The 14848-nt window shown below is 46.0% G+C and overlaps 1 protein-coding gene across 2 annotated transcripts in view; it reads right to left on the bottom strand.

Annotated features, from left to right (window-relative positions):
* Nucleotides 1-656: 656 nt before the first annotated feature.
* WDR47 (WD repeat domain 47) overlaps nucleotides 657-14848 on the bottom strand; it is a 43361-nt gene continuing 29169 nt past the window's right edge. For both annotated transcript variants that reach the window (XM_045817128.1, XM_045817129.1), the window contains exons 9-15: nucleotides 14248-14323; nucleotides 12272-12429; nucleotides 8691-8860; nucleotides 7966-8136; nucleotides 7191-7322; nucleotides 3407-3625; nucleotides 657-2008 (exon numbers count right to left, since the gene is read on the bottom strand). In XM_045817128.1, the coding sequence (XP_045673084.1) occupies nucleotides 1866-2008; nucleotides 3407-3625; nucleotides 7191-7322; nucleotides 7966-8136; nucleotides 8691-8860; nucleotides 12272-12429; nucleotides 14248-14323 (1069 nt within the window). In that variant the 3' untranslated portion in view covers nucleotides 657-1865. The remainder of the gene's footprint in view (nucleotides 2009-3406; nucleotides 3626-7190; nucleotides 7323-7965; nucleotides 8137-8690; nucleotides 8861-12271; nucleotides 12430-14247; nucleotides 14324-14848) is intronic.

Here is a 14848-nt window from a genome sequence, read left to right as displayed (position 1 = left end):
TCTGCATCGACAAATTGCCCTTTTTCCTAGTTACAAACTTAACACTAGCGACCTGCTATATCTAAAATGTGTGAAATTAAGCATGCAGGTAAATGAAAGTTGAGGTGGTGAACACAATACAGTGTACAGATGATGTGTTGCAGAACTGTGCCCCTGAAACCTGCATAATTTTGTCAACCAATGTCACGCCAGCAAATTCAATAAATAGGAAAAAAATAAAGGGGTTAAACAGAAAAAAGAAAAGAAAGTAAAGAGGTGTCTGTAGTCTATTTTTAGCAGAGTTCCCTTCTGCATGCCTCAGAGGTAGAAAACTGTGTACCCACTGACTACCCACCCACAAGTCAATTCGATTGTATTTCTTTCTAAGAGTACTCAATGCATTTGTAGTCTGGGTTAGAATTTATAAATATTGCCAGGTTTTATTAATCAGCTTTCACAAGGTAGGCAAGACAGGAAGTTCTCTAGATCTTGAATAAAAGAGGTAGAAGACACACAAAAGTTGTGCAGATGCCAAGGGGTAAAAATTAAGTTAGTGGGGGAACTTTAGACAGAAACAGAAGAGAGGGGCTGCTCATCCATCAGGCCACACTACCTCCAAGGAAACTGGAAAAACGAACCCTCTGAATGAGAGCCACAGACGCTGAGAACAGGAACAGTTTAAGGTACCAAGAGGTCTTTATTGAAATAATAGCACAGTTACACTTCTATTACCCTTTCCACTTGTATAAGATAGCTTAAAAATGCTCGCTACATACAGTGCACAGACAGTTCAATAATTAAAACCAAGTCAACTGCATCTGAAATAAATAAAATAGCCTATTTAATAATTTAAAGTAAAATTACTGTACAATATGAAAATAAAGATACATTAAGTGTTAGGACCTACAGTGCCATTGAAATAAAATCATTATTCTGCAGTACATAAAACAGTGCAAGAAAAAAATCCAAATAAGCTTTTGGAGTGCAAAGTCTAAAATTTCCATTTTTACGTCATCATGCAGGTATAGCATTGCAAGCCATGCTATCGTCTATGGCAAAGTTGTCATTCTGAGAGGAGAATGCCAGCCAGGAAGTGGACTGTGCCGCCGAGGGCTGCATCGTCCCCGCCGCCGCTCTGCTGCCACAGTACAGTGTGGGAAGGAGGGATCCTGTTGCATTCAAAAAATTGAACTCAACAAGTTTCTGAAGCAAACACATTTACCTTTGAAGCCTGAGGCAAAATAACGTGACAAGAGTAATTATATCCCTGGTTAAGAGAAAGAAAAGGCCTATGCCACTTAATGAACTAAGAAGCAGTTTCCCATCTATCTTTAAACTCCAGAATGATCCTCAGTGAAAACAAGCATGTAACTTTCAAGAGACATAAAGTTCTGACCTCCAGCTGGTAAGTGATACAATATCATGGGATTCTGAGAAAAACAAAATTCATTTCTGAACACCTATGTTTAATTAATCTGTGTAGAACTTGGTTGTATTACGTGTAATAATATGCTTAAAGCATAGTTCGATTTCGATGTGTATATAAAACTGTTATTTCGGCAAAGACCAAGGAATGCTTTAATACTAAACTGTAAACACACCGTCCACCTCGACCTGGAGGGCACACCGACAACGTAAGAGCTCTGCCGCGGACTTTGGCAACGGGACGACACACAGCAGGTCACGGCGGCACGCGCTGACGTGGAGGACCGAAAGCACTGCAGAATAACACGCCCGACAGTTCCTACCAAGAGGCACAGGTCACAGGGGCCTCCTCATGCTAAGCCACTTTCCTGGTCAGTCTATGTCCTTCAAATCTGGGATCGTCACACCTCAGTAGTTTCAGTCCCCGTGCTCTCACTGCCTAGACTGACACTGGGGGCACTCTATCCACTGTAGGTCCAGAGGGTCACAGTTCTGTCTGCGGAGGACGACAGGAAGGACAGGTCCTTGGTGTGCCACCTGCACTGAATCACTTTGTCTTTGTGCTCCCCCACCACCATGATGGGCAGCTGTTTAGTGAGGTCTCCTAAGTTAAAAAAAAAAAATGGAGAGATGGATTTACAATACAAAATGAGTAAAGGCACAGGTTTCACAGACTTCCTGTTACTTTAAGACATCACACTATACACACCCTAATCTATATTAATACAATACACTGGAAGATTTAAACAGGGACAAATTACGGAACGCTTCATTGTCAGCAGTATCTGGTCGGCTTCTCCCTGTTTTCAGTGTCACAACATCTCGGGCTCCTCTGCAGGTTTCTCTTCTCCTTCTGACCTAAAGTTCGGTGTCGCTCAGGAGTCAGCCTTCAGACTTCCGCTTCCCTTCATCCCTCCCTGCCTAGGAAATCCCATCAGGTATCACGGTACATGACCATTTACGTACTTATGATTCACGCATGTTTCATCTGCAACCTTGACTTCTCACCTAAGTTACGCAGACTAGCATCCAAACAGCCATTTGACATCTCCCTTGGCCGCCTGACAGCCATCTTAAACTTAACTCGTTTAGCCCTGGCTGGTGTGGCTCAGTGGCTGGCTGTCGTCCTGCAAAGCGAAAGGTCGCCCGCTGATTCAAGGTCAGGCACAAGCTCGCTCGCAAGAGGCAACCGATTGACTTTGCTCTCTCACACGGATGTTTCTCTCCCTCTCTTCCTACTTTCCTTTCACCTCTCTAAAAAAATTTAACTTGTTTAAAATAAAGTCATTTCCGTTGGTTGGAGTGCCATCCCTTACACCAAAAAGGCTGCAGGTTTGATTCCTGGTCAGGGCACAGGCCTAGGTTGCGGGTTTGATCCCCGGTCAACAGATTGATGTTTCCGTCACATCGATGTTTCTCTTTCTCTCTCCCTTCCTCTTTTTAAAATCAATAAACATATCCTCAGGTGAGGATTCAAAAACTTAGTGTGTAACCTGTGCAATTATGTGTTCAGTATATAGTTTTATTGTTAAACATTCATAGAGCAAATCTGTGTACCACCTGGGGACAGAGAGAGGGGTGAGTAGGACAGGTGACCTCCTCCGTGACGGCATGTGCGCAGTTGGGGGATCGAACTCACCACCTGCTTGGTGTGCGGGATGACACTCCAACCAGTGAAGCCACCGGCCATGGCAACAGACTCGGTTTTTTAAAACAGCAGCAAAGAGTATTACAAATTCATATTTTAATATCCATCATCACTGAACTCAAAGTGATTCAGTGTAATAAATGTTGATTCTTTTAAATATTTTTAAATCTATTTAATGATAAAAATAAGACTATTCAATTTATTTAATAATTTGCTGCAATTCATCTCAGTACAGTACCAGTTATTTCCTCAGTAAATACTTAAAACTAAAACGTGAAAACATTTTAGAGTCAGCCCCAACAGAGCATAAGAGGCTGAAAAAGGCAAGAGGCCAAGGAGAGAGCTCTGCCTCACCTTGCAGGTCCGTCACCTTTATTTTCATGTCGTAGGACCCGGTCAGCAGGTAGTGGGCTCCAGGGGAGAAGCGAACAGAGCGGACGTCGCTGGCGTGAGGGTGGTAACTCTGCACCATCCTCCCCCCTCTGATGTCGTACAGCATGCAGCTGGAATCTTCCTGCCCAGTGGCTAAGAGGCGGCCGCTGGGATCCACGGCTACGGACGCCACCGCGCTGCCTGGAGGGCAGGAGGAAAGGAGTTTCAACGTGGAAGAGGCAACAGGGCTAAACCGCAGCAGCGAACTCTGTGCACTGAACCGCACACTGAAAATGTAATGCGGCTCGCCCACACTGCTCGGTCACGGAAAAATCCAAATGAACAGTCAACCAACAACCACTTGCATCTTTTTTAGGGGTAAGCTATGTAGCAAGATTCTGTGAGAAATGGCGCTGGGAGAACCCGCTGGGAAAGCATCACCTACAGCGCGCTGGATGAGCCCCTTTTCCTACCACGGGGTAGGGTCAGACGGAGTCCCGTCTCACATCACAGTCCAGCTGGGAGAACAAGAAGTTAAACAGCAAAGTATATTTTAGGGCACAGCGCAGAAAACGTCTCTAAGCAGCACGTGACTAACTGCCAACGGGAACTGCACAGGAAGTGGGCTCTGAGTCCACAGGCCGAGCCCTGACCGTGCACCAGGCACCTCCCTCCGATGGGGCACTAACGCTCCCAAGGGCGGGGGGTGGGGGGCAAAATGGTTCTTGGGGACAACAAAATCTGAACCATTAACAATAGTTCGCAGCCCTCCAAAGCTCAACTGTACCCAACAAATCTCGTTTCTTAGTATTGAATTTCTCTTGTTAGAAAAACATTTTAGTTTATCTCCTTAGCAGGAGAAGAAATGAAAATAAGGTGGAAGAACACTGCTCTAGACTAAGGCAGCCTGGGAGGGCTTCACAAAAGAAAGGAGTAGAAGTCAGATCTTGAAGAGTAATAAATAGTATGGGGGGGGTGTTTATGTGTATTACAGTTTAATTACATAAGTAATTTAATTTTAATTATGTACTCATATAATTAAAATGTAATGCATATACACAGATACTTTTAATTAATTATATAAGTAATTTCATTTTAATTACATAAGTAATTAAAAATAATCTTTGCTCAAAATTTTTATAAAGAAAAGGGCTATCAGGGTCAGGAAGAATTATGTAAATAAAGACACTTATGGAGAAAGTATGAAAATATTTAAGGACAGGAAGCTTAGTTGGGCCGGAGTGACTTGGTTTGACAAGGTAATGTAAAAGGGAGCTTGGAGCCAGACCATGGAGCATCTTGGGTGCCGAACCGCAGAGCCTGGGCTCGTTCCTGCGCACGGTGAACATCGCCGCAGGGCTCTGAGGAAGAGAGCTACATGGTCCAAGCAGGACTTTGGGAAGATCAACCTGTATGAATGCGCATCAATTAAAATGGACAGGCTATCGAAGGGAGGCCACTGGAAGACATGATAAAAATAGAATAACCAGAGAATAAGGGCCTGAAGGAGGAAAGACAGACTTCAGAAAATATTTGAATAAAGAATCAACCGTCTTGGCAATTAACTGCTTGGATGGGGGCAAAAAAAGGAGTGAAAATGAGCCCTGGATTTCAAATCTAGTTGTGTGAGGAATAAGAGAAGCATTATCAAAACCAGGGAAAAAGGGAAAAAGAACTGATTTGCAGGGGAAACACAATGAGTTTGGTGTTTACACATGCAGTTTATGGTGCCAAAGAAATCCAGGTTCATTTGTTCAACGGAGTTCTTAGATCTCTACTCCCTTGGACCATGGACTACGGCAGGTGCTAAATCCACTCTGGAAATAGAACGCATAATTGCTGCCTTTGTGACCAGCAATAAAAAGTAAACAAATACACAATTAAATATATTTGTAAGGTGCTACTGAAGCAAAGACCTACAGATGAGAGAAAGACCTAACCGTGAGAAGACAAGTGGAGAGCATTTCAGGCCAAGGGAACAGCATGAGAATGCACTGCAGGCAGAAAGACAAGCACATTCCAGGAGCTGGAGGAAAGATGCAGGAGGTCAGAGAGGGGACCAGCAGGGCATACAGTGCCAGGTCAAGCAGGGCCTCGTGGGCCGTGGTAAAGAGCCTGCGCTTTACCCTCAGAGCAACGAGAAGACATGAAGGGTTTAGGGAAGGTGTGATGTGCTCCGGCTGCTGCCGTGGGAACCACAGGCCGGAGGGGTGCGAAGGGGAGTGCAGAGCACAGTAAGGAAGCTCTCTCGGAGGTGAATTGAGGGATAGGGGTTTATCCTAGAGTGGCAGCAATAGAGACGGAAAAGCAGTAGGTGGGTTTCAGATAGCTTTTGGAGGCTAAAACAACAGGATTTGTTATGGATGGGCTACCGGAGGGGAGGAGAGGGGGCCCAGGGAGACGCCAGGGTTCCTGGCATGAGCAGTGCTGTGGGTGGTAGTACTCAGATGAGGAGGTGCGGGGCAGTTGTGTTGGAGAGGAGGGGCCATGGTCAACGGTTTTGGTTTAAGCCATACACAGTTTGAGATGGCCTTTGAGAGACCCAAGGGAGAGGTCAACTCGGTGGGTCTGAAACATCGGCCTGGCATGCAAGAAGTCTGAGCTAGAGATTAAAAAAAAGTTTTTTAAAGATTTTATTTATTTATTTTTAAAGAGGGGAAGGGAGGAGAGAGAGGGAGAGAAACATCAATGTGTGGTTCCCTCTTGCATGTTTCTACTGGGGACCTGGCCCACAACCCAGGCACGTGCCCTGACTGGGAATTGAACTGGTGACCTTTTGGTTCAGAGGCTGGCACTCAGTCCACTGAGCCACACCAGCCAGGCAGAGATAAAAATTTAAGGTCTGTCAACAGATGATTTATACTTAAAGTCAGGGGAATAGATGCGCCCATCTAGAGAAAGAAAGAGGACATTATCCTGAGCCCTGGGGAACGCCCACACTGAGGGGCTGAGCAGAGAGGTAGTTATCCAGGAAGGAAAAAGATGACTGCAAAGCCCAAAGGGAGAGAAGAGGTCAACCGCCGCACGGCACCGAGAGCTGCAGTCAGATGAGGATCGAAAAGGGATGTGATGCGTGAAGATCTGGAAAAGGCAGCTCTCGGCGGGGTGGCTGCAGCAGAGGGCAGACTCGAATGGGCTGAAGATGGAGGGTGAGGAGATGGGGAGCAGTGGATGTAGGCAAGGATGCTCCTGAGACACTAGTAAGAAAGGGAGCAAAAACTAGGGTCCGAGCTGGGAGGGGGAAAGAAGGTCAACAGAGGACCCTGGGGCATTGACAATTCCGTACAGTTGTCGTGTGTGTTTGGCGGAGCAGTGGAGAAGGAGAGATACAAAGAGAGGGCAATGCTCATGTTGCACGAGAGAAGCCGACAAAAAACCGAAGTCTCTCAGTGAGAGCAAAGGAGCTGAACGTAATTTAGACAACCAGGGGGGCGTTTAGTGGTAAATTAAGGGTAAGTGTACAGAAACTAAACAAAACAAAAATATAATTGCTAACGCCAAGTTCTGAGTTCTAAAAATGAACCTGCTCACGGGATCATTGAGATATGATACTTAATCTCTCTGGGCCTTGGTTTCCTAAAATGAATACTATTTTTACAAATAAAGTAACAGCTGAAAGCATTCTGAACGACTTTAAAGTAATCCATAAAATGCCCAGTTGTTCCCATTGCTTTCTACCACATACACTGCAGAGCAAAAGAAGCACGCAACTGCGATTTATAGTGTCTTTCTCATCGAAATCCACGTAAATTCCAGAAAAACCTACCGGTTCCGTGGAATGTTGTGCCAACCACCCGAACACAGCTTGGTACTCGAAGGTCCCAGAATCGAACGGTCTTGTCCTGGGAACCGGATGCGATCATCCAGCCGCTCCAGGTGTAAAGCGCTAAGATGTGCCCTGCGAAAGATCACATCCTCAGCCATGACTGTGGGACAGCCCCTTTCTGTAACACACTCAGAGCTCAGAGCTCCTTGTTACTGGGCATACGCTGGTCTGCTCACTCAAAGACATAATGTCATAGAGATTACATATATATATATGCTACATATATTAAAATTCAGTAAAACACACATCAAAACCATATTGAATAAACTTAATCCTTCTTGGTTATTCAGTATTTTAGGACATTAAAGTCGCAGCACATGTTCCACAGAGGAAGCACAGGATGGCGGGGTTAGATCACCCGCTGCGGCAGAGACGGAGCTCAGGTCGGAGTTCAGTTCTACTACGTTTGCCGTGAGACACTGGGCAAGCCGTGTGCCTTGTCACGTGTAAGACGGAGGCAAAACTTCCTGCCGAGTAAGGCTGTTGTGCGGGTTAAGGAAAGGGACTGTGTGCATAAGCAGAGGGCTTAGCACACAGGGAACCGTTAGCCACCATCGCTGGGTCACCTGAAGTGCACGGCTTAACTTTCTGAGAGGAAAAGGTTCTGCCAGGGAGACATCCGCCTGACAGACCACACCCCACTAACGGAAGGCAGGGAGAGGGCGGAGAGCACGGGCTGGACAAACAGAAAGCGGCCAAGACGGATGTCACCCACCGGTGTGGCCGCTCAGCGCGTGCAGGCCCTGCCCTCTCTGACAGTCGGTCGTGTAAATGTTGCAGTCCCCTGCCCCGGCGCTGATCAGGATCGCCCCGCCGCTCTCTGGGCCCTCCATGAACGCCAGGTCTCGGATCGTCCCGTCGTGCATGCTGAATTCCAGGTCCGGTCCTGAAACAGCAATAGGAATTAAAACAAAAAGATGCTGCTCAACTTACTGTGGTCGTTCGAGACTGCTCACTGCCTCAAAACCGGCCAAGAGTAATGGCAGAGGGGTATGGTTTGTATCTGTACCTAGGGATTGATATCATAATCAATCTCGCTTGACTGAGCAAAAAAATGTCAAGAAATCCAGATACTGGTTCAGCATCACCTCTAAACCAGAGCTATGTGGGGAGCCACCTTCTTGTCTTTCATCCCAGAGGAAATGAACGAGAAGACAGATGCTCTCTAGAAAACGTGTGTCAGCACAAGTCTGGTGGCTACTGACAAGTTATTTCTCTGATAGCAATAATTTTCTAGGGATTAGACACCACCTGGCCACCTGTAAGAACTTACTAACAAAATAATGCCCGATGAACACAACTAAGCAATCAGGATGCAAAAAAGACTCTTCAGGCTCTATCCTCAGACTTCATTAAAGACGGTACGGAGCCGCGAGAGCCACCGCCTGGGGAAGAGGAGAAATGCACTGGTGAGCCGCCGCCTCCGCCCTCGGGCCCTACCTGTCGCGTTGCACGTCTCTGCGTTGAAGGGCAGCACCTTGACGTATTTGTCGTTTGACCCCGTCGCTAGTAACTGTCCGCAGGGGCTCCAGGCCACACAGTAAATGGATCCTTTGTGGTGTTTGTTCCTTTTAAAACGCACTACTGGCTGCTTAGGGGCGTCGTGCGCACTGGAAAAAAATTAAAGAAAGAGATTTCAATTTGTTGCTGCTAAAGTAAACGAGTATAAAGTTCTATATTATGCTTGTTCTGGAGGGAGGGGGCAAAAAGAGTAGCTGAGAATATATTAATAACAATTTTCAAAATCTTAGAAGAAATAAAGTTAAAGCATATTTAAAACCCAGAAGTTAAATTATAAACCATTATTATACTAATCTAACTCTTGTATCAGTCCACATAGGAAACAGGATTTTTTTAGAAGTCTTCATTTCACATATTTTCATGGATTTTAACTCAGAAACACTATATAATTTTAACAAGAGCTCAGAATGGTTCTAAATCCAAAAAGTTCAATAAGTATTTATCCATTTAAATCCTCACTCCAGGATATGTTCTTTAACTTCAGACACAGAGACGGGCACATGACGTGAGGGAGAAACATCAGTCGGTTGCCTCCTGCACGTGCCCCGACTGGGGACCCAACCTGCAACCTCTGGGCGTGCGGGACAACGCTCCACACTGAGCCGTCCAGCCAGAGCTTTTATTTTAAAGAAGTATTTCTTAAACACAGAATATGAGCAATTGCCTGGGGCTAAGGGAAGGAAAGGAAGGATAAAAAATAAAGGAATGGAGAGCTCCGTTCCGAGTTTAAAATCAGGCAGGTGGGTGTGGTCATGACTACCATGTACAGTCAGTCAAGTGCGTTAACATCAGGCCTGTGTAAGAAAACGTACGAGCTTTTGGAGATTCACCCTAAAGGGTGAAACGACATAGCTATGAATTACCTGAAACTACTTTAGCAAACTGACAAACAAAAAGGATAAAACAGTATGACAAAAATCTTGAAAACTACTGCATTTCAGGGCACTAGTCTCTACTTTCGAGTTTGCCTGCAGACTGGTACGTTTCCAGTGCCTAGAAGGTACCTTATATTGATCTAGAAAATAGATCAGACCCAAAGATTCTCTTTTCGGTTGCAGGCCCAATTCGTCACCAGGCCTGCTAATCCTTCTTTAAAAAGGGGGCGCTCCCTCCACCCATCCCGCTCCGCCCCCACTGCCGTTGCACCAGCCCTCAGGAACAGCAGCCTTCTACCTTCCTCCTAGCGTCCACCCTGTGGTCATCTGACCCACGTGCAGCCAGGGGGAGCATTTCAAAATGTCCTTAGGTCACAGTACCGCTCTGCTCAAAACTTTGAACAGCTTCCCAGGGCACCCAGGGTAAACTCCAAAACGGCCATAAAGCTCTGCAGAGCATAGCTCATGTCCACCTGTGGTGTCACCGCACCCCTGCTCACAACCTAGTTCATGCCCACCTGTGGTGTCACCACGCCCCTGCTCACAACCTAGTTCATGCCCACCTGTGGCGTCACCACGCCCCTGCTCACAACCTAGTTCATGTCCACCTGTGGCGTCACCGCGCCCCTGCTCACAGCTCCCCAGCCAGCCTGGACTCAGTTTGGCTCCTTAAAGAGCCGAGCTCCTTCTCGTGGCACGTTCCCTCCCTGCAAGATGCTGTCCCCTCTCTTCCCCTGGCCAGGGTTAGGTCCTACGCATCTTGAGAGCTAGCTCAGCTTTAACACCGCTTCTTCAATGAACCCTCTCTCTGAGTCCCCAGCCCGCTGAACTCCCCGTTTCTGTTACCACACCTTGTACTGTGTCCTCAGGACACCTAACACAATGTACAGTTACAGCTGTTTGTGCTGATCTGCGTAACACTCAGCTTCCCCACTAAACCAGGAGTGACGTGAAGTCCAAGAACATGTTGATTCGTCACCACTATCCCCAAATCCTAGAATTGTGCCTAGCACATACAAGCTCAAAATTTGTCAATTTATTTTCATAAAAATAACTTCCTTCACAAAGAGTCTATGAAACATCTGTGCAGCACAAGAAATACCAAAAGGAAAGGCAGTTAGCGTAAGGTCAGGTGAACCCTAGACACCCACGCCGTGGCCCTGCCTCCATGGTCAGCACTGCCCCCATTCCCTGACCTGGAATTCCGCCTGTCCTCTCTCACGTGCATTCCTAGGGCACGCCAGGAGCGCCAACGAATTCGATCACCGTCACCCACCAGGAGCCCCATTCCCTTCCCAACCCAAATGCTGCTGCAGTCCAAAAGCCTGAATTTCTGCGTTCAGATGGAGAGGTATGGCCCGAAATGCAAATAAACAATCTCACCCCTCTGTTCTCCAATCCAGGGTTATAATAAAAAAGACTTAAGAGTGGTTAAAATGAATTCTGAAACATATATAATGTGTATTGCTTTTTATATTTAAATTTTTTAAGATTTTTGGCTAATTTTGTTTGGGTGTTTTTGTCTACTGGTATGCAAAGCCTTCCACTTGTGGCATTCATTGCTCTAATCACAAAATCTACCAAAGCTCATGATCTTTACCAATTCTGACAGTAAAAGCCTTAACAAAGGAAGTGACAAAAAGAGACATCAAAGAGTAAGAACTTCAAATTCAGTCTTCTATGCGGTTATATATATCTAAGCTGTTTGCTTCCTTAGTATTGGGTTGGCCAAAAAGTTTGTTCTTTTTTCTGTAGATGGCTGTAGTAGCACTTAGTTGTCTTTAGCTTCATTCAAAACAATTTTGCTAGATTGTATTGTGACAGCTGTCATATCAGTAATGCATTTTTTAAACCTTATCAAAATTTGGGAATTTTTGTGCAACCGTTTTAATATTGAAGATGAAAGAAAATATGCAACATTTTCAGCATATTATGCTTTATTATTTCAAGAAGGATAAAAATGCAACTGAATCACACACAAAAAAAAGATCTGCACAGTGTATGGAGAAGGTCTGTGATTGATCAAATGTGTCAAGAGTGGTTTGCGAAATTCTGTGCTGGAGATTTCTCCCTGGATGATGCTCCCAGGTCAGGCAGACCAGTTGAAGTTGTTAGCAATCAAATTGAGACCATTAACTGAGGACAATCAACATTGTACAATGTGGGAGAGAGCTGACATACTCAAAACATCCAAACCAATAAAGGTATTGGTGAAAATTAAAAACATGCCTTTCATCTTATGGAAAAAACCATCCAGACTTTTTGGCCAGCCCAGGACTTAGAGAAGCCCCATCTCGGGACCGTGCCCATCAACCCGGAGAAGGCTGACAGACGGACTCGGGTCCTCCCAGCCCTCCTGTGCTTGCTCTGAAAATGGGCTCACCTGCAGCATCGGTCCCTGGAGGGACGTGCATGAGAGACGACCAGTCGATGTCCCCCCTTGCATCGATGTTTCTCTCCCTCTCTTTCTCCCTCCCTTCCCCTCTGTCTAAAAATAAATAAAATCTTTTCAAAAATTATTAAAAAGTAAAAGTGAAAAACATAATAAAAGGAAAGAAAAAGAAAGCGAACTCTACTGCAGGACAATTCTGGAACAGGGACCGACACAAACCACCTATCCCTTACCTTGGGTCGATGACCTCTGGGTAGGCGCACACTCGCAGAGTTTTTGAGTTTGAACCGACGGCGTACAAACCGCCGCCTGGGTGGAAAGCCACCGCTCTGACGGCCTGTGTGTCCTCCAGCGTGTTAACACAAACAAACTGCTTCTTTGCTTTGTCGTCCTACGGAAAGAAGGAGTGTGAAGTCATCCCGTGAAAGAACTCATCTTTATCCCACTTTAAATTCACCTGGACGGTCTTATTCACTCCATGTCCGCACCTACGACCACACGCTCTTTTAAACGGCAAGTCCAAATTAACTCCAATTTTCCCACTGTTTGCCACTCATCGCTAAACTAAGCTCAGGTGGCGGGAGAAATCCAAGTCTCTCTTCACTTCCTCTGACAAAATACAAGGATATGCGCTCCCGTACTGAGCTGTCTTTAACCGACAGGGACAAATCTAGCCCACGTCTGGTTCTTACGATGACAACACACATTGTTTGTGTTTCGAAAAGGAGGATAGAGAGGACTATTCTTTAACACTTTAAGGGTGAAAAGGAGTTTGCCATTATCTCCAGCAATAAATACATTAATATTTCAAACTGAAGTCGTGAAAAACCCTTCTAAAATTGTAAAAATGATTTTAATTTTTCTAGGGGGGGTGAGAGCTGGGTGGAGGAGGGCAAAGGGTGAAAACTGGGGGACATCTGTAATAGTGTCAACAATGAAAATGATAATAAAATTTTTAAATGAATTTAATGACAACACTTAATTCAAGCCTCCTGCTTGCTTCCACCTGCCCGCCTGCCTGTCACCGCCACTCGGAGGAGCACGTGGCAAAGCAGCTCTGCACAGAAGCTTCCGACTCCTGCGGCTGGGGCTGAAGCCGCCCTGCTACCCTGACCGGGACCGGCTGCACCTGGCACGGGGACCTCCAGACTGGGTCCGGCCAACAGGGTCAGGGTCCAGCCTGACCCTGTCCTGGTGAACCAAGTTCACACTTGAGGGAAACTACGTCAGCCCGGGCTGCACCCTGAGAGTTCTAGGGCCTGAAGTGACTGCATCAATGAGGAGATTATGCTGCTCACCACCGGAACCTTAGCGTATCCCTGCAATACATCCTCATGACGGGTAGGGGGAGCCTGATGTGGCCCATGTTTGTCTTACGTAACTGAGTGAATCCTTACATTTTTCGTATGGACTCATCTGACCAGAAATGCTAGTTTCTAGTAATCCATACAAGAAATGTGACTGCTTGCCGAACGAACAGCACAGGCAGATAAGAGAGGCGGTGAATGACTGATGAAATGGCCTACAGCACATTAATAATAATTACTAAGATCTGCTTTACACTGGAAGTGGCAGAGCCACAAATAAACTTATTTACTCTTCTCCAGTATGCTTTAAACTTTTTAAATTTGTTGCCATTTAAAAAAAAAGTTCACATAAAAATCTACATTTCTAGCTTTTCTTGAAAACTAAAAGAACTGGAAACACTAGGCGAGCATTATTCTTTGTGCAAGAAACAAACATTCCTATGTACTTGACACAAAAACAGTCAGCTTCATTCGTCTGTTACCTGTGTGGCCCCGTTGGCACCTGAAACAATGAGTTTGTCCACGGGGTTAAACTGAGAACTACGGAAAATAAGACAGAGCGGGGCTGGGCACTGCTTAGGATGGAGGTCTGGTCCCAGAGCAAAAACGTGCACGGATGTGCAGCCCCACGGCAGCGCACACGCCATCGGGACGGACTAACCGCAGGGCTCGGAGAGCAGTGCGCAGCCGCCACTCGCTTTCGGGCCAGCAACGGGAATGCTCTGAAACGTGCTTTCCGAGGCCGCCTCGTCCCGGAGCCCCGTGAAAGCTCGACCACCCTGAGATAAATCCCAGCATGAACAATAACAATTACTTCTAAACATGGCCCATCCTTTGAGCTAAGAGTTCCTTGGCCAATGTTGCAAGTAAAAACAAGGAAGCCTCCTTCCCCAGAGCATTACCTCCTCCCCTCTTGATCTGGACAGGCTCCCGGAAGAATCTCCAGGCGGTGGCTTGATGACCAAGTGTTCCGACGAGCTGTGTGAGCAGAAAACCAAATACAGTTTACTCGGAACATCGAAACAGAAACTAATTAATTTATCCATTCAATCTCTAAATTTTTTTTATTTTTTTTTTTGCAAATGACCCTCACTGTCCCCAAAGTTACTCTCGGGGGCCATTTATGAAGTGGCTCTGGGCTCCGTGACACCAAGCATGGTTGTAAGGAGGGAGTGAGAAGCCATTCCAGGAAGCAGATTACATCTAAGGCTACAAATTTTACAGTGAAATGGCAAGTAGCTTTCCCCTGCTCAGTTCCACAATCCTGGTTGCCATGATTAAATCCTACCCCAGGCAGGAACTTGAACTGCTGTTTATGAAAATCATCTGGCCCAAGAGGAAGCACTACCAGAAACTGACAGTTGAGGATCCCACTATAAAATATAAAACAATGTTCCCACTTAGTCACTTTTTTGTGAGGTCAGCAGGTGGACAGATCCATTCATACACGCAGACCTCCCTTCCAGTCAGCATTTACTTAACGTCTCACCCTTTACAGACAGC

This window comes from Phyllostomus hastatus, unplaced genomic scaffold (assembly GCF_019186645.2).
Source record: "Phyllostomus hastatus isolate PE091 unplaced genomic scaffold, TTU_PhHast_1.1 phas_scaffold_216, whole genome shotgun sequence".
Classification (NCBI taxonomy): domain Eukaryota; kingdom Metazoa; phylum Chordata; class Mammalia; order Chiroptera; family Phyllostomidae; genus Phyllostomus; species Phyllostomus hastatus.
Note: the sequence above shows the minus strand (reverse complement) of the source record. Positions and strands in the feature narration are given on the sequence as shown.